This window comes from Struthio camelus, chromosome 28, assembly GCF_040807025.1.
Source record: "Struthio camelus isolate bStrCam1 chromosome 28, bStrCam1.hap1, whole genome shotgun sequence".
In the NCBI taxonomy this organism is placed as follows: domain Eukaryota; kingdom Metazoa; phylum Chordata; class Aves; order Struthioniformes; family Struthionidae; genus Struthio; species Struthio camelus.
The window spans coordinates 472630-489255 of record NC_090969.1 but is presented as its reverse complement, the minus strand read 5'-3'; the positions used below and the strand labels follow the sequence as shown (position 1 = coordinate 489255).

Below are 16626 nucleotides of genomic sequence, written 5' to 3'. Positions count from 1 at the left end.
CTGCCTGGAAAGGGAGGCGATACCTGGGGACAAAGCACGGAGTTGCTGCCCGCGCCTCTTGAAATAACATCCAGAGACGTAACTGGGTGGCCTGCCACGGGGGTGGCGGGGCCCGGTGGCTCGGTTGACCCCAGTTCGGAGGAGGAGGAGCTGGAGAGAGCGCTGCTGATACCGTTAGCGAGGCTATTTTTATCGTAGGGTGGTTTTTTTTTTTGTTTTTTTTGGACTGGCAATAATTAGCCCCGCGTTAGCTAAGAGTGAAATCAAGGTGAAACGACAGAGGCGGAAAGCTGCAACGAGCAGCTGCTGACGTTTTGCTGCGGGGAAACGCTAGCCCCGGAGGGGGAGCAGCCGAACTAATCGTTTTCTTGGAAAGGCAGGTGCGGCGGGGAGCGCGCGCCGGCCTGTCCCCCGCCGAGCCGGGCAAGGCTCGGTGCGACGGCCGTGAGGGGCCCGGAGCTGGCGCCGAGGGACCGGGGGGGGCCGGGGGGGCCCGGCTGCTTCCAGGCCCCGGTGGCAGTGATGGCGTCCCGGGACTACATCCCCCATCGTGCCCCGCGCCGGCGGGACTACAGCTCCCGCCGTGCCCCGCGCGGGAGGCCGTGCCCGCTGGCACCGCCCCCCTCCCCCTCCCGGCGCCGTGACGTCGGCGGGCTCTATGGCGACGCGGTGACGTCGCGGGCGGGGTGAGAGGTCACGGCGGCGGCGGCGGAGCCGGTGCGGGCGGGTGGCGGTGCCGCGTCCCGGCCCCCCCCCCCGTCCGGTCCGGTCCGGTCCGGTCCGGTCCGGTCATGGCGGCCAGGCGGCTCCGCGGCGCCCTGCAGCTCGGGACGCGGCAGCGGCTGCGGGCCGGGGCGGCCCCGCCCGGCAGGTGAGGACCGGGCCGGGCCCGGCGGCGCGGAGCGGGGCGGAGCGGGGCGGAGCGGGCGGCCCGCAGGTCACCCGCGGCCCCGGGGCAGGGACGGGCGGGCGGGGACGCGGACAGGGCCCTGGGTGCCCCCCGGCGGCGGACGGGGCTGGAGGGACACCCGGACGGGGCACCGGGGGGGCAGCGAGGTGTGCGAGACACGGGGACAGCCGGGGGGGCACCGGGGGGGTCTGGGGGCACCGGGGTGTGCGGGACACGGGGACAGCCGGGGGGGGCACCGGGGTGTGCAGGACACGGGGACACCCGGACGGGGCACCGGGGGGGCAGCGAGGTGTGCGGGACACGGGGACAGCCGGGGGGGCACCGGGGGGGTCTGGGGGCACCGGGGTGTGCGGGACACGGGGACAGCCGGGGGGACACCGGGGGGGTCACCGGGGTGTGCGGGACTTGGGGACACCGGGGGCGTCAGGGGGCACCGGGGGGGGGGCACCGGGGTGTGCGGGGACGGGGGGGCACCGGGGTGTGTGGGACATGGGGACACCGGGGGCGTCAGGGGGTACCGGGGGGTTCACCGGGGTGTGCGGGACACGGGGACAGCCGGGGGGGGGCACCGGGGTGTGCGGGACATGGGGACACTGGAGGGGGTCTGGGGGCACCGGGGTGTGTGGGACATGGAGGCACCGGGGGCGTCGGGGGGCACCGGGGTGTGCGGGACATGGGGGCACCGGGGTGTGCGGGACATGGGGACACCGGGGGGAGGGTCTGGGGGTACCGGGGGAGGGCAGCGGGGTGTGCAGGATGGGGGGACACCCGGACAGGGCACCGAGGGGGTCTGGGGGGGCACCGAGGGGGGGTCCAGCCCTCCGCCCCCTCCATCCGCTGCCCCTGACCGCAGGCAGGACGGGGCGCGCGGGAGGCTCCGGCCCTGGGGCCGACGGGTCCCGTGCCTTGGCCTTTCCTTCGGGAGCGGGGAGCGGGGCGGCGCGCGGGGAGGAAGCGACGGCGGCTGCGTCCCACGGTCGCTCCTAGATGCCGCGGTTTGCTTAGGCTTTGGCGAGCGCAGGCGACCTTGTGCCACCTCGCTCTGTCCCCGCCGAGCCTGGCGCCGGGCTGGGCGCGGGGAGCAGCTCCCGGTCCCGGCGCGCTCGCGTCGTCTTGTGCCAGATCGGAGCCAAAAGCCGCATCTGTGGCGGGGGAACAGGGGCAGCATCGCGCTGAGGGGGTGATTTAGGAGACGGCGCTGCTGGCGCGCGTGCGGCGCCTGGCGCTGCCCCTCGGAGCGAGGCGTTCCCGGCTTTCCTCGGAGGCCGAGACCCGCGGGGGCCGCTCAGCCGAGGGCCAGGGCCCTCCGCGACCTGGGCTCGCCCGGCTCTAAGCCAGGCCGGGCTCTGACCCGGCCCCCGGGTCGCTGGCTACTCTGGGCGCCTCTCCGCGAAGCAGGACCGTCCAGGAGCTCCTGGGACAAGCAGGCCCTTCTCCCCGAGCCACCAGTCCTGGGGGGAGAGCTGCTGTGACCTGTTTGCAGGCACATCTAAAAATACCCGCACTGTCCCAGCGGGCACCAGAGCGCTTCCAGTTATGGCTGTTGCAAAGCTTAAGCCGGTCGGGCCGCGTGGGTGCCACCCGGGCGCTGCACCCGGGGTCGGTCCTTCCTTAAAGCCCTTCCTCTTCCCGCCGCTGCGATGGCCGAGCTGTCGCCTTCCTGGTGCTCGGATGGGTTTTGGACAGGCCGAATGAAGGCAGGCAACCAGCATGTCCCGACCGGTGGCCTGGGAATCATCGGGGCTCCCTGTTGGATGCGGTTTCCTCTTTCTGGCCCGGCTGTGCCTCAGTTTCCCTGCAAGGCTGGGACAGGGCAGGGGAGCCGGCCCTGCCCGGATGCTTTCGCCGCCAAAGCGGCAGATTGCAGTACCGCGAGGGGACCCTGCGGCTGTCCCGCAGCGCTGGGGCCGGGCGCAAGCCGCAGGGACGCGCTGCCTTCGGGGCCCGGCGGCGGCAGGCCTCGCCTCAGGCAGGTGGCGAGCGGTGCTGCCCTTCCCGCTGGCCTGCGGCCATCGGGCAGCAAAGGCAGCAGCGGAACGGCGCGGCCGCCGGCTGCGGGGTCGGGGGAGAGCTCGCGAGCAGCAGCAGGGGTTAACGGGCAGTTGTCCCCCGGCTCTGCCGCTCTGGATTAGATGTTCCTCAGGTCGGGTTTCCCCTGCCGTCCTCATCTTATGCAACGGCGGGGTTGGCAGCGTCACCAGGCCTCCGCGTGGCCTCTCCCCGGCTGCGCTGACGTGGGGGGCAGCCTGGGACCTGGCTCACCTGCAGGCGTCCCTAGGGGCGGTGAGGCCGGGCAGGCGCTTCGCTGTCCCGGGCCGATTCCCTCCGCGGTCTCCACTGACATATGTTTCTCCGGCCCAGGTACACGGCGCTGTGCGGCGCCCGGCTCGGCCGGCTGCCCCGGCCGGTGAGCGGCGCCGAGTGGGTGCCCCGGGCCCAGCCCAGCCGGACCTTCCTCAACCTCACGGGGCCCTTCACCAACAAGAGGAAGGAGTACTCGGAGCGGCGCATCATCGGGTACGTGGCCGCGGCTGCCCCTCCTGCCCGGCAGCCCGCAGCATCGCTTTCTGCCCTCCAATCCCTGCAGTCGAGACCTTCCCCTCTCGCCGCGTGGGACGCGGGGCAGGAGGCAGGGAGCCGCGGCGCGGGTCCGGGCGGTCGAGGCCCCGCTGACGGGCACCCGGCCCTGCAGGTACTCCATGCAGGAAATGTACGACGTGGTCTCCAACGTGGAGGACTACAAGAACTTTGTGCCCTGGTGCAAGAAGTCGGTGGTGGTCTCCAAGCGGACGGGCCACGTCAAGGCCCAGCTGGAGGTGGGCTTCCCGCCCATCCTGGAGCGCTACACCTCCATCGTCACCCTCGTGCAGCCCCACCTCGTCAAGGTGAGCACGGTGCCGGCGCGGCCGGCCTGGTCCCGCTGGGCTCCCCGGGGCCTCCCTGACGGCTGCTCCCCTCCCCAGGCCGTCTGCACCGACGGGCGCCTCTTCAACCACCTGGAGACGAGCTGGCGCTTCAGCCCCGGCATTCCCGGCTACCCCCGTACCAGCACCGTGGATTTCTCGGTAACGCCGGGCCCTGCTCAGAGACAGGCGCGCGGTGCAAAGCCCCCAAGGAGGGAGGTGGGAGGTGGTACCTGCTGCGGAAACCTGACTGCCATCTTCTGCGGGGTGCGCCCGGACTCCTGGGCCCCCCCGGAGGTGGCGGGGTGCTCACACCGCCCGCTCGCCTCCTCAGATCTCCTTTGAGTTCCGCTCCCTGCTGCACTCCCAGCTGGCCACAGTCTTCTTCGACGAGGTGGTCAAGCAGATGGTGGCGGCCTTTGAGCGCCGGGCGGCCAAGACCTTCGGCCCCGAGACCCGCATCCCCCGAGAGCTTATGTTCCACGAGGTCCACCAGACGTGAGGGCAGCCGGGCCGCCGCGGACTGTGCTAGGGCCGGGGCCCGCTCCCCCTGCCCACCCTCGTGAATATTTATTTGAGTGCATCTCTGCTGCCGTTGCCTCAACTTCTCTCCTGGCCCCAGGAGCAGGCGGTGATGCTCCTGTGAGCGCGGGGGCTGCTGCAGGCCCCTGGCCGCATCTCACGCCGCAGGAGCCGCGGCCCAGCGCTGGGCTCCCTGATTTTGTAGCTGATTTTTGATTTTAAGTTTTATTTTATTTCTTGGGAGCTCTTTCTTCCCTCCCCAGCCTTCATTCCTTTTCTAACTCCCCTCCTGTGCAAAGGCCGGAGGGTCCCAGCTCTGGGGCCCTCCTGCTGCAGGGGAAGCGCCTGGGTCAGCTGTGCCCGGGCCCTGCCCGCCTGGCTCCGGGAGAGCAGGAGGAAGGTGGGTGCTCAGCGGCAGGGGAGGCAGGAGCTGGATCCTGCCAGGGGAATGCACGCGAGGGGGGGGGGGGGGGCCAGTGAAGGAGGTGAGCGCAGGCCCGGCTTCCAGGGTGCCCCTGGCTCTTTTAGGAACAAAAGGGAAGGAGAAACATTCAGAGAGAGGAAATAGAGGCTGGAGCAGAGCTGCTGCCTGGCCCCCCCCCCCCCCAGCTTGGCTCCCACGCAGCCACCCTGAGCAGGGACCGTCGCGGCAGGGCGCAGGGACGCAGCGGCTGGAGGCCCGCTGGCCCTGGAGCCCTACGCCCCGCGGCAGCGCCCGCCCTGCCGCCGGACCGGACGTCGCACAGTTTGCACAAGTCACACGCACAGCGAGGGGGCGGGGAGGGTCACTCTGCCCCGTCCCCCCACCCCCCCAGCTCCCCCCAGAGCTGCTCCCAGGGCAGCACCGGCACCCCAGGGACCAGGACCAGCCCCCGGCAGCGCCCTGGGCACTGCCTGCACCCTGAGCCCTCCCAGCAGGCCCCCCGCCCCCCCCACCCCAACTATGATCCCTCTGGTTCCAGCACGTCTTTCCTTACGTTCTGCAGGGGGCCAGGGAGTCTCCAACACCACCAGGCTAAAACACACCCCCTCCCCAAAGAGGGGAGGGGGCTCCTTGCGCTTGCAGCCCCCCCCCCCTCAGCCCACCCAGTTTCATCCCCATCACTGAGGGCATCCAGGCCTTGCTGCCTGAGGAAGGACTTTTAGAGGCCAATAAAGAGCATTTTCCAAGGGTGAGTGAGTGCAGCTTCCTGGTCCTCATTTGGCAGCTGGGGGGGGGGGGGGGGCGGAAACTGGTGCGGGGGAGAGGAATTGGGCTGTACAGTGAGCCCCCCCCCCACCCCAGGCCCCATATCAGGCCCTCAGTCTGGTACCTGCCTACTGCCACCACCAGCCCTTCACCAGCCCGAGCAGAGGCCCAGGGCCACTGGGCAGCAGCGTGTCAGGGGGCAGGGGGAGACACATCCCTCTGACACGCAAACCCCCCACTCAGCCCCTTCCTCGCGGGAGGAAAGCGGGGCCCAGGGGTCCGGGTCCTGCCCTCCCCGGGACCCTGCACCCAGCGCGAGGGAGGCAGGCAGGAGCTGAGTTTGTTAATAAAAACATTTATTTTGCATTTTTGTCGTTGTTTGTACAGAACCGCCCGACACCTGCGACAGGCTGGGGCCAGCATCCGGCTCACACAGGGGGGTGGGGGGGGGGGGGCCAGCTCCGGCTGCCAGGGGCATCGGACAAGAGGATTCACACAAACACGCGGGGAGGAGGGGGCGCGGGCCGGGAGGAGTGTATCAAGTCCTTTCTAGGGAGAAAGGGAGGTTTGAGACATTCTTTGCTGAGCTGCTCTGAGGGCTCGAGCCCCAGCCGGGGGGGACCCGGGCAGCAGAGGTCACAGCTGAACCTGGACACGAGTCTGGCCTGAACCCCTCCGGGGTGGGGACGGGGCGTCCCCCCCACGGCCTCGCCAGCGCCGGCTACCCCCAGCCCAGCAGTGGGGCAGCCGGGGGCTCTGCGCGCGTGCGCGGTGCTGCCGGGGACGGGGCGGGAGGGCCGGGCCCCGTCGCTGCCGAGCTGGGGGCCGGAGCCCCCCTTCCTCGCCCAGCAGCGGGGGAGCCGCGGCGGCGGGGACAGCCCTGTGCTGGGGCGGGTGGGACGGGGACGCGGGGCAGGCTGGCACCCCGTGGCGGGCTGCCTTCCCCCCCCATCCCCGGGCCGGCGGGCAGCAGGAGCGCGGCGGTGCCACTGAAGCGCACGGGGAGGGAAGGTGGAAGAGCAGCGCGGTGGGGCTGAGCTTGCGCCACACACGACCAGGGGCCAGTGCCCGCGAGGGGTTCAGTGCCGAGCGTGTCCCGGGCCCTGTGCGGCGGCAAGGCGGCGTCTCGGCGCTCCCTGGGGAGCTCCGAGCCACGGCCCTGTCCCTGTCCCTTCTTTACCCCGATTTGTAGCCCACGAGCTGCATGAGGCCCTTTGTGCTCATGGACTTGGGTCGCTCCAGGGGGAAGCCCAACGCCCGGCTCCAGATGAGCTGCGCCAGGACGCCCAGGGCCCGGGAGACCCCAAACAGCACCGTGTAGTAGTTCATTTCCTTCATGCCGTAATACTGCGGAGGGGAGAGGGGCAGGGTGTCGGGCCAGGCTGGGGCAGCTCTGCCCGCGCAGCCCCTCGGCCGGCAGCCCTCCCGGGGGGGACAGGGCAGCCCCAGCTGGCCCCTGCGCTTACCTGCAGCAGCACCCCGCTGTGAGCGTCCACGTTGGGCCAGGGGTTCTTGGCCTTGCCCTGCTCCAGCAGCACGTTGGGGACGATCTTGTAGAGCTGGGCCACCAGCTTGAACATGGGGTCATTGGGCAGGTGCTTGAGGGCGAACTCCCGCTGGCAGGTGTAACGGGGATCCGTCTTCCTCAGCACCGCGTGCCCGTAGCCCGGCACCACCTGCAACGAGGGGGCGTCAGATCGCGGCCCACCGCGGCCCTGGCCCCTGCGCCTCGTCCCGGCCGCGGACTCACCCTGCCCGAGTTGAGCGTGTTCCAGATGAAGTCCCGCAGCTTCTCGTCCGAGACGTCCTGGCCCAGCTCCTTCTGCAGGTTGGTGAGCCACAGCAGCACTTCCTGGGGGCGCAGCAGGGCACGGGGGTGAGAACGGAGCCACGCGGGTGGACAGACGCGCGGACGGAGACGCACAGAGGTGCCCTACCTGGTTGGCGAGGCCGTGCAGGGGCCCGGCCAGCCCGTTCATGGCCGCGGCAAAGGCGAGGTACGGGTCAGAGAGCGCGCTGCCCACCAGGTGGCTGGTGTGGGCGCTCACGTTTCCACCTTCGTGGTCACTGCAGGGGCGAGGGGACATGTCAGGGCCACCACATCCCCCTCCAACAGCTGCTGCACCCCCGCGGCATTTCAGAGGGTGCCGACATCCCCCGTCCCGTGATGCCCCAGGGACCCTCTGGGACCCCTGCCCTGCTCAGCACAGAGCCCACGTGGGGACAGGCCCCACGTCCCTGCCGCGGCCGGGGCGGCAGCACAGCCCTGCCCTCCAGCTGCCCCGTATCGCCCGCATTGAGCCGGCACGCACCCGGCCGGCAGCACACCTCCCTCCCGCCTCGGAGCAGCCCAGGCACGTCCCTCGGGGCAGGGAGCGGGGCCAAGTTTGCACCTTCACTCCCGTTCCCGCTCCTCTGCCCACGCCACCGTGTCCCTGCCCGGCACCTGTGGATGGTGAGGTAGAGCCGCATGAGCTCGATGAACTGCGGGTCGGTGTAGCCCAGCATGTTGGTGAAGTTGTGGGACCAGTCCAGGTTGGGATCGATGGCCCCGATGCTGCTGCCCTCGCGGTACAAGTTGCGGTAGATCTTGGCGGCGATGCAAGGCAGCTTGGAGATCAGATCCATGGCATCCTCATAGATAAACTGGGAGAGACGGGGTTAGATGGGGCGGCTGCTCTTCCCCAGGGGTCCTGCGAGCCCCTCGTCTCCACGAACACTGACCCCGGCCCTGCTTCACCAGGTCTCACGGGCAGAGCAGCCAGGGCTGGAGGCACCTCGCTGCGGCCGAGCCCAGCCCAGACCTCGCTGCGTCTGTGCCGTGAAGCCCCCGAGCCCCCCGTACCTCCCAGTACTTGACCCGGTTGATGCCCTCAGCGTAGGCACGGGCGAATTTGCTCTCGCTGTTGAGAGCGGTGATGGCGGAGCTGAGCTGGGACATGGGGTGCAGGTTGGTGGGGAAGTTGTCCAGCATGGTCACCACGTGGGAAGGCAGCGCGGCCCGCTTGGCCCACTCGCGGGACAGCCAGCTCACCTGCGGGGAGGGCAGCGGCTGAGCCCTGGGGACTCTGCGCAGGGGGTGGCAGCCTCCCGCGGCCCCAAGGACGCCCCCGGCACCCTACCTGCTCCTGGGTGGGCACCTCTCCCGTCATCAGCAGCCAGAAGAGACCCTCGGGCAGCGGCTCCTCTCCCCCCTGCGCTTTGGGCAGCAGCTTCTGGCACTCGGGGATGCTGTAGCCGCGGAAGCGGATGCCCTGGAGAGCCCGGCACAAGCGTCAGCCGCTGCAGGGTCGCCCTGCACGAGGCGGCAGCCGTCACAGCAGGGCAGGATCAGGCCTTACCTCATCCGGGTCCAGCACCGAGGTCTCGTATATTAGCCCCTTCATGCCTCTCATGCCGCCGTAGACCTGCAGGAGAGCAGGCGGGGGCAGTTAACGGCGCTGGGGACAGCCCGGCTCCCCGACCCAGCCGGGCGCCGCAGCCGCACGCCGGAGGGACGCGGCCCCCCCCGGGGAAGGCAGCGCGGCCCGGCCGCCCCCGCCGCTCACCATGTCCACCGTGATCTGCCCGATGGCCGTGCTGCCGTGCTGCTGCCTGAAGCTCTTGATCTTCGCCTGCTCCTTGGGGATCATGTTGGCCAGGACGTCCTTCAGGTTCTGGGCCGGAGGGGAGGCAGCGGAGCCGTGAGCGAGTCTGGCCCGTCCCGGGGCGCGGGCTCACTGCCTGCCCCCCTCGCCCGGCCTCTGCCCCGCAGGGGCAAAGGGGTCGCAGCAAAGGCGGGATCTGCTCTTACCGTGGCGGCACTGGCGTGACGGGCCGCGAAGAGGACGCATGGCGCGTTCTGTGGGGGAGCAGACACGGGGATTTAAGCGTTACCAGGGAAAAAGGGGCCGAGCGCCCTGCTCGAGCAGCCAACTTGCCCCGTTTCTGTAACGCTTTTAGAGTGTAAACAGGATCCGAGCACCCGACAGAGCCCGCGAACCCCCGGACGCATCCTGCGGGAGCATCCCCCGGCGGGGCCCAGGCTGCCCCCGCAGCTGCGGCTGCCGCAGGCAGAGCCCCGTGACAGCCGCCGTCTCGCAAGGACGCTACGCCCTGCAACCGGAGCCGCGGCTTCTCTACGCCCACTGGCGCACGGGGGAGATCAAACCCAAACAGGTTTCGCTGGGCTCGTTGCCGGCTGCCAAGCGCGCAGGGGGAGGGGAGCCGCCGGGCGCGCAGCCGCTTCCCCGGCCCCTTCCCCTTCCCGCGCCGCGGCGTTTCGCTCGTGCACGGCGCGGGCTGCGGCTCCGCCAAACCAGGGGCAAACCCGGCACGACCGAGTCCGGAGCAGGAACCGCTGCAGAGCGCGTTGCGCGACTCGGCAGCGGGAAGCAAAACCCATCCGGCGTTTCGCTTCCCGGCGCCTGGACCAGAGGTGGAAACGCGCAGGCTGCAAGGGCACGGGGCGGCCTGCGCCGCCGACAACGCGCGGCCGCCGGAGCGAAACCGCAGCGGCCTTCCTGCGCGCCGGCGCTGCAATCCCCCCGCCCCGGCTTGGCGGCTTTCCAGCGAGGAAATAAATAAATAAATAGATAAATAAAGAAATAAAACGATCTCTGCTCAGCGCCAAGTCAAACGCGGGGACTCCGGCCTGGCCAGCCCCCGACGAGGCCGGCGAGCTCCGGGCCTGGCATCGCGCCTCGTCCTCCCTGCGCCCTGCAGAGCCCCCCGGGACGCCGCCGGGCCCCGCGGCGCGGCCGAGCCTCCCGGCGGAGCGGGAGCGGGCGTCCGGCTCCGGGCGCCTCCGCGGCGCGAGCGGGGCCTCCGGAGACGCTGGCAGCCGCGCAGCCACGCGACTCGTTTCTCCCCTGGGGTCCGGGGAGGGAGGGAGGGCAGCGCTGCGGGGGGCCGCGGCCGAGCCCCCCGCCCCGCGCGAGCGCCGAGCCGCTCGGGGGAAGCGCGCCCGTTATTCAGCACGGGGACGGGCTGCGTCGCGCCGAGAGGGAAAAACACGGAAAGGGGCCTGGAAACAACAGAGCCGGCGGCGGCAGTGGGGGGCGCGGGGCCAGAGCCCCCCCGGGCCGGACCCGCGGCCTGCGGAGCGGCGGAGGCGCCGCGCGGTCAAGGTCACCCGTGCGAACGGCGGGACGGGCCGGGACCCGGCGGCGAAAGGGGCCGGTCTGGCTGCGGTCGCCCGGCCCGTCCGACCCTCGACCGCCCGGGCTGGCGCTGGCGACGCGGGCGGCCGGCGGAGGAGCGGGGCCGCCCGGCCCGGCCCGGCGCGGGGGCCAAGTGGGACACCACGACACGGCCAGGGCCGGGGAGCGACAGAGTCCCAAAATAAAGCGGCGGTCGATGGAAACGCTGCGGCCGCTGTTACGAAACCGCCGGGGCCGAGGCCAAGGCGAACGGGCTGAAGGTCCCGGCCGGCTCCGGCGCGTTTCCTGCGGGGGCCGGCCGGGGGGCTGCCCCCCACCCGGGGCCGGGGCCGGAGCCCCCCGCGAGGGCCCCCCCCGGCGTGACCCCCATGTCCTCTACGGCGCGGGCGGCGGGGAAGGCCGCGGCGGGCCGGCAGCCCCCGCCATGGGGCCGGCAGCCCCCGCCATGGGGCCGGGACCCCCCTGCACCCACCTCTCCCCTAAATACCGGGGGGGGGGTGCAGCATGGTGCCCCGCATTGGGGGGGGGCAGGGAGTCCCCAAAAGGCAGGTTGCAAAGACAGCAAGGAGCACCCCGAGCCCTCTTCATACGGTGGGGGCAAATATTTGGGGGGAACCCCCCCTTTTGGGGGGAAGCCCCCAGTGAGGGATGCGACAGGGCAGGGAGCCCCCCCGGAGCCCCCCCAATAAAGAAGGGGGGCGTTGCAAACACGGCAGGGAAAGCAGCCCAGATGCCCCCTCCCAAAACGGGGGCTGCAAGCACGGCCGGGAGCCCCCGAGCCCCCCCCCCAGCGGGGCCTGCAGCAGGGCACACACCCCCAACCCCCCCCCGAATAACCGGGGGAGGGGGCGACAAGCATCGCCCGCAGCCCGCCGGGGGCTGGCACACCGGGAGCGGGGGGGGGGCCGCCCCCCGCCGGGGCGGACAAAGCGCGGCCGCTGGCGGCGCCACGTGCCGCCCCCCCCCCCGCCCGGCGCGGCCCCTTTAAGGCCTCGCCCCTTTAAGAGTGGGCCCCCCGGGGCGCCACCGCCCCCCCCCGCGGCGTCGCCCCTTTAAGGCGCGGCGCGGCCCGCGCCCCTCACCTTGGGGCCGCGGAGGCGCGCGGCCGCCCGGCTGCCGGCGGCCAGGAGCGTCATGGCGGGCGGGGCGGGCCGGGAGCGGGGCCGGGAGCGGGGCCGGGGCCGGCGGCGGGTGCGAGCGGCGGCGGCGGCGGCCGGGGGGTCCTCGGCGCGGCGGGCGGGGCGGGGCGCGGCGCGGCGCTGCGTAGGTTATTAGCATAGCACCGCCCCCGCCCGCCCCCTCGGGGACGGGCCCCTCGCGATTGGCCGCGCCGCGCGCGGCGGGGCGGGGATAGGCAAATGAGGCGGCGGGGGCCGGCCTATAGGTGGCCACCGCGTTCGCCTGATCCGCGGGCGGTGCCGGGGCGCGCCCGGCAGTCCCGCCCCGCCCCCTCCCGTGACGCCACCCGGCCGCTGCGGGTGACGTCATGCCCCGACGTCACCCCTCAGAGCCCGTTTGGGGCTCGCTATCACCCCGATGCTGCACCAGGCCACCCCGTGATGTCGCCTGTGACAGCATCCACGCGATGGTGCCGCGTGCAGTGAGGTCACCAGGGCCCAGTGACGTCACCCACCCGTGACATCACCGCGGGACGCAGCCACCCTGTGACCTCCCGCCGCTCCGGGTGTTATCGGCGGACGAGGGGCCGGCGGTCCCGCGCTCGCCGTCCCCAGCCCCGGCACGTGGGGCAGGGCCAGGCCGGGCACGGCCGCGCGTGACCCCGGGGCCGCGGCCGGACATTGCCCCGGCGGCGCTGGCAGCGGGCGCTGTCACTCGGCCGCCGCAACCCTGGGCCGAGGTGACGTGGGGCGGACGCGCCATGTGGGCTGAGGCGGCGGGGCAGGGCCGGGGGCCGGGACCCCCGCGGCAGCCCGGCCGGGGACGGGCAGAGCGGAGCAGGGCTTTCATCAGCCTCTCCGAGTGGGCTGCGGGTGCTGCTGCCCGGGGACGTCCCGCTGCGTGACACCTCCCGCGGGAGCTGCCGCACCGCCCGGCCCCTAGCAGCCACGGGACACCCACACACACGGGAGCAAGATCGGCCGCCACGCGGCCACTCTTTATTGCCCTGCAGCCTGGAAAGAGGCTCTTAAAAAACAGGCGGTGAACAAACCCAGCCCTGGTGACGGGCTGCTCCGGTGGCCCCGGCCGCGTTCACCCGTGCGGCACCAGCCCTGGCTGCGGCCCCTCACAGGGCAGCAGAGGACGGTCCCTTGCTCGGAGCCTGCCTGGAGACACGGGAACGGAGCAGTGTGCCCACGGTCACGGAGAAGCCGCAGGAGCAGCGGGGAAGCCCGGAGCCCTGGCCCCCAGCAGCCACTGAAACGTTCCTGTTAGGAACAAGGCCTTGGGGCAGGGCTCCAGCCTCCCGGGGCCCAGGGGTCCTCCCTGCTGGAGAGCTGGAGCGGGCGGTGGGAGTCCCCCCTGCGCTCCCTGCCGACCCTCCCAGCGCCACACTTACAGTCGACAGACAGTAAAATAAATAGGACGAGAAAGCACCAGACTAGGAGAGACGTCTGCGCCCAGCTCCAGAGCCGCAGTCTTCCTTGGGGCACGTCTGTCCGCCTCCCTCGGGAGGGGGGAGAGAAGTGGGCACAGAAAAGGTAAACTAAAGAGGTAGGGGACGACCTTCCTCCCCGACGGCTACGAACGTCAGCTACGGACGAAGCTCGCGTCGCGCTGTCCGCCCCGGGGACAGCTCGTGTCTCCAGGCAGGTCTCGGGGGGCCCCTCGGGCGCTGCTGGCAGCGGGGGGACGGTCAGGGAGGCGTTGGTCCGGTTGGTCCGAGGCAGCGAGGGGCAGCCGCGTCACAGCTCGTCGTGAGGGATGTGGAGCGCGTGGTCGCACAGGTCTGCAGCGACAAAGGCCAGGCGCTCTCAGGAGAGGAGAGATCCCAGTCCCGGCTCATGGGCTGGGTGCTGGGGCGCGACGGCCCCAGGAGGGCCAAGGTGCATCCACCCCCAGGACCGAGGCACATCGGGGGAGCCTTTCCCCAGCTGCGCAGTGACAGCGCTGCCAAACGCCTGCCGACAGCCAAGGGGCAAGGGAGAAGTCATGTGCAGAGCGCCTGGCCCGGGCAGGGCCAGGGAGCAACTGGCACAGCCGCGACCCGCGCGAGGGGACGCCTGCGCCCCCCTCCTGCTTTGTTCTCTGGTTAATGAGAAACGCAGCTGTTTGGACAGAGCTGTCGGCCCGGCTTTTCACCTGGAACCGCCAGCAGGAGCAGCACAACAGACCTGCTCCAGCTTCAAGGTAGGCAGGACACTGGCCACGTGCACCAGGCCCGGGGGGGCTGAGCTGGAAACAGCTGCCAGTGGCGCATGAACACGGTGCCCCCAAAACGGGGCCCTGCTTGGGCAGGAGGATTTTGCCCTCTGCCAGTGCGGAGGTACGGGAGGGACCTGCCCAGCCCTGCAGCCTCGGTGCAGGTAACGAACGCGGACCACGTCCATTAATAGCAAAGCACAAAGGTCACAGCGTGCCCTAAGCCCTCTGTTTGCCAGCTAGAAATAGCTCTGCGGGAAGGAAAGGGAAATGCCCTGTGGGGAGCACCTGGCAATTGGCTGTGAAAGGAGCCCTGAGCCCGAGCAGCCAATGGAGCCGCGGGCGCAGGGGCCTGTGGGGCAGCTGCCGTCCTGGCTCCCTCCCAGAGCACGTGGGCCTGGCCGGCGCTGAGCATCCAAAAAAAGCTGCAGGCAGATCAAAGAGGCTTTGGGACTCAGGCTCTGGGCAGGCAGCACGGGCGGCTGGGGCCTCGCATGCAGACACCAGGCTCCTGGCCTGGCGACGGGGCTGCGCTGTGGGTCCGAGGGCTGGATCCCAGCCCTTGCCCGCTGGCACTGACTTGCTTTCCAGAAAATTTCACCTAAATACAAGGAAAAAAGGGGCCTGGCCAGCAGGAATGGGAACAGAAAGCCCGAGGTGGGAACCTCAGAGAAGGGGCAGTCCTTTTACTCCCCTATGCGGCCAAAGGAGGGGGGTGCCCCAGAGATGACCCTGAGCAGCCAGAAGTGTCTTCTACCCTCAGGGCTCTGCTGCCTCACAAGGGACGGACGGACGGATGGACAGAGAGCGGACAAGCCCCCTCCCCAGGATGCCCCAGCCCGACTCACCTGTCCGCTTGCTGCAGAGCCGGTCCTTGACGTTCTCAGCCTCGTGGGACAGGAATTCGATGAGTTCGTCCTCGTACTCCTCGGCAATGCTCTCACACTGCAACGGGAGCCCCGTGTCGGTCGCCTGGCTGCCTCCATGCCAGCGACCGCGCAGGGCCAGGCAAAGCTGACCAGCATCCAGGGGAACCCAGAGCCAGGCCCTGCACCCAGCACTCCCCACCTCAACAGGGGAGCAGAATCCCTCCCTTCCCAGCTCTGGAAAGGGTCAGGGGAGGTGGCCAGGAGCTGCCAGTGAGACCAGCTGCTTCATCCCAGAAGGACTGCGGCTGCCAAACCCAGTGGGCCTGGTTACCTAAAGCCTCCCTGGAGCCCCAACAGACACTGCACAGGGCACGCTCCCCGCACATACCGCAAACTTCAGACTAGAAGCCACATCCCCATCGATTTTGACCCCGGAGAGGTCCATCTTGGTCCCATCATGGGAGATCACGCGGACATAAGTCTTCCGGTGTGTGGATGGATCCACTTTCTCCCCGTATTCCTTCATCTTCTCGCACACCCGCTCCAGCAGTTCTGTCAGATGCGCCTCTGACCGGGCATAGGGCACCTGCGGCACAAGGATAAGATAAGCGGGAAACACTAGTCCAACCCCTCCCTAATCTCCCCGAGTCTTTACCATGCAGCTGCTATTCTGGTCAGGCCTTGCTAACAGCCAACTCCCTCTTCTCCCGCAGCCTCGGCCTGAAACCACCCCCCGAGCCAGAAGCACACCCCAACTGGGAGACGCCTCACCTCCACGACTGACTGGCTGCCGTCAGGGTTGATCCGGAACGAGCCCATCTGGATGGTTTTCTTGGGGTCAACCTGGGCGATTTCCCACTCCAGCTCATCCACCAAGGCCCGGCATGCTGCAGACAACGGAGAAGTCACTGGCTTGGAGCGCTAAGGACAATTAACTGACCCTGAACTTTAGCCCACGACGCTGACATGCCCCGCGGCTGCTCAGATCTGCTAGAAAGAACTAGAATTGCTGGAAAGCACAGCGAGGGCTATAGGGGAGCAGGCAGGGGTCAGCGCTCAGCAGGAACATCCCGACAGTGCTGCAGAGCAGGTCATCAAGGAGCTCTTTCCGGGGCGACGCCCGGCCCCCACCGCCGCCCCGAGCCCCGCGGTCCCACCGCCGTCGCACCTCCGCAGTGGAGGTCCTGGCTCCTCCGGGCGCCGGCAGCGGGCAGCAGCGAGGCCAGGGCCGCGGCCAGGAAGAGCGCGGGCGGCATCCAGCCCCTCATCCTCGCCGCACCGGGTCAGGGCCACCTGCGGGCACAGGGCGGGCTGCGGGCACGGCCGGCTCCCCGCACCCAAGTCCCCCCCCACCATGGCCCCGGTGCGGCCCCGTCCCCCCTCCCGGGCCCCTTGCACACCCACAACCCCCCACAGGGTTCCGTGCCCCATAGCGCCTGTTCGCGGCCCCCGCGGGGTGCCCTCCCCATAGGGCCCGGTGCACAGCAGCCCCCCGCCCCTACAGGCCCCCGCGCCTGAGCCCCGAGAACCCGCCGCCCCGGCCCCTACGCGGCGCCGTCCGTGCCCTCCTCCCGAGCGGCCCGCCGGCCCCCGTCCCTCGCGGGCCACCGTCCCGCACCGCCCCCGCGGCTGCCCGTCGCGCTGCCTGACCCGGCGCGACCCGGCCCGGCCCGGTCCGCCCCTCCGCCCGGCCCGCCGCGGGGCAAAGCCGCCGGGGCGAGGCGGCGACGGCGGCAGCGCCGGGGAAGGCGGCGGCGGCCGCTGCCCCCCA

General features: G+C 70.9%; 3 protein-coding genes across 3 annotated transcripts; 1 reads left to right on the top strand and 2 right to left on the bottom strand.

The window, feature by feature from the left end:
- The first annotated feature begins 754 nt into the window (after positions 1 to 754).
- On the top strand, positions 755 to 5890 carry COQ10A (coenzyme Q10A). The gene is made up of 5 exons (XM_068921393.1): positions 755 to 871; positions 3272 to 3427; positions 3603 to 3795; positions 3874 to 3975; positions 4148 to 5890. The coding sequence occupies exons 1-5, from the start codon at positions 792 to 794 to the stop codon at positions 4313 to 4315; spliced, it is 699 nt and encodes a 232-aa protein (XP_068777494.1). The 5' UTR covers positions 755 to 791; the 3' UTR covers positions 4316 to 5890.
- CS (citrate synthase) lies at positions 5864 to 11865 on the bottom strand. The gene is made up of 11 exons (XM_068921392.1): positions 11748 to 11865; positions 9318 to 9365; positions 9073 to 9180; positions 8866 to 8931; positions 8647 to 8778; positions 8370 to 8558; positions 7971 to 8170; positions 7462 to 7591; positions 7275 to 7376; positions 6991 to 7200; positions 5864 to 6871 (listed from the first exon to the last, which is right to left on the bottom strand). Exons 1-11 carry the CDS (start codon positions 11799 to 11801, stop codon positions 6701 to 6703), a joined length of 1410 nt encoding a protein of 469 aa, XP_068777493.1. The 5' UTR covers positions 11802 to 11865; the 3' UTR covers positions 5864 to 6700.
- An 890-nt stretch (positions 11866 to 12755) lies between these two features.
- On the bottom strand, positions 12756 to 16480 carry CNPY2 (canopy FGF signaling regulator 2). The gene is made up of 6 exons (XM_068921659.1): positions 16404 to 16480; positions 16024 to 16148; positions 15627 to 15742; positions 15244 to 15441; positions 14835 to 14931; positions 12756 to 13573 (listed from the first exon to the last, which is right to left on the bottom strand). The coding sequence occupies exons 2-6, from the start codon at positions 16121 to 16123 to the stop codon at positions 13530 to 13532; spliced, it is 555 nt and encodes a 184-aa protein (XP_068777760.1). The 5' UTR covers positions 16124 to 16148; positions 16404 to 16480; the 3' UTR covers positions 12756 to 13529.
- Between the last annotated feature and the right edge of the window lie 146 nt (positions 16481 to 16626).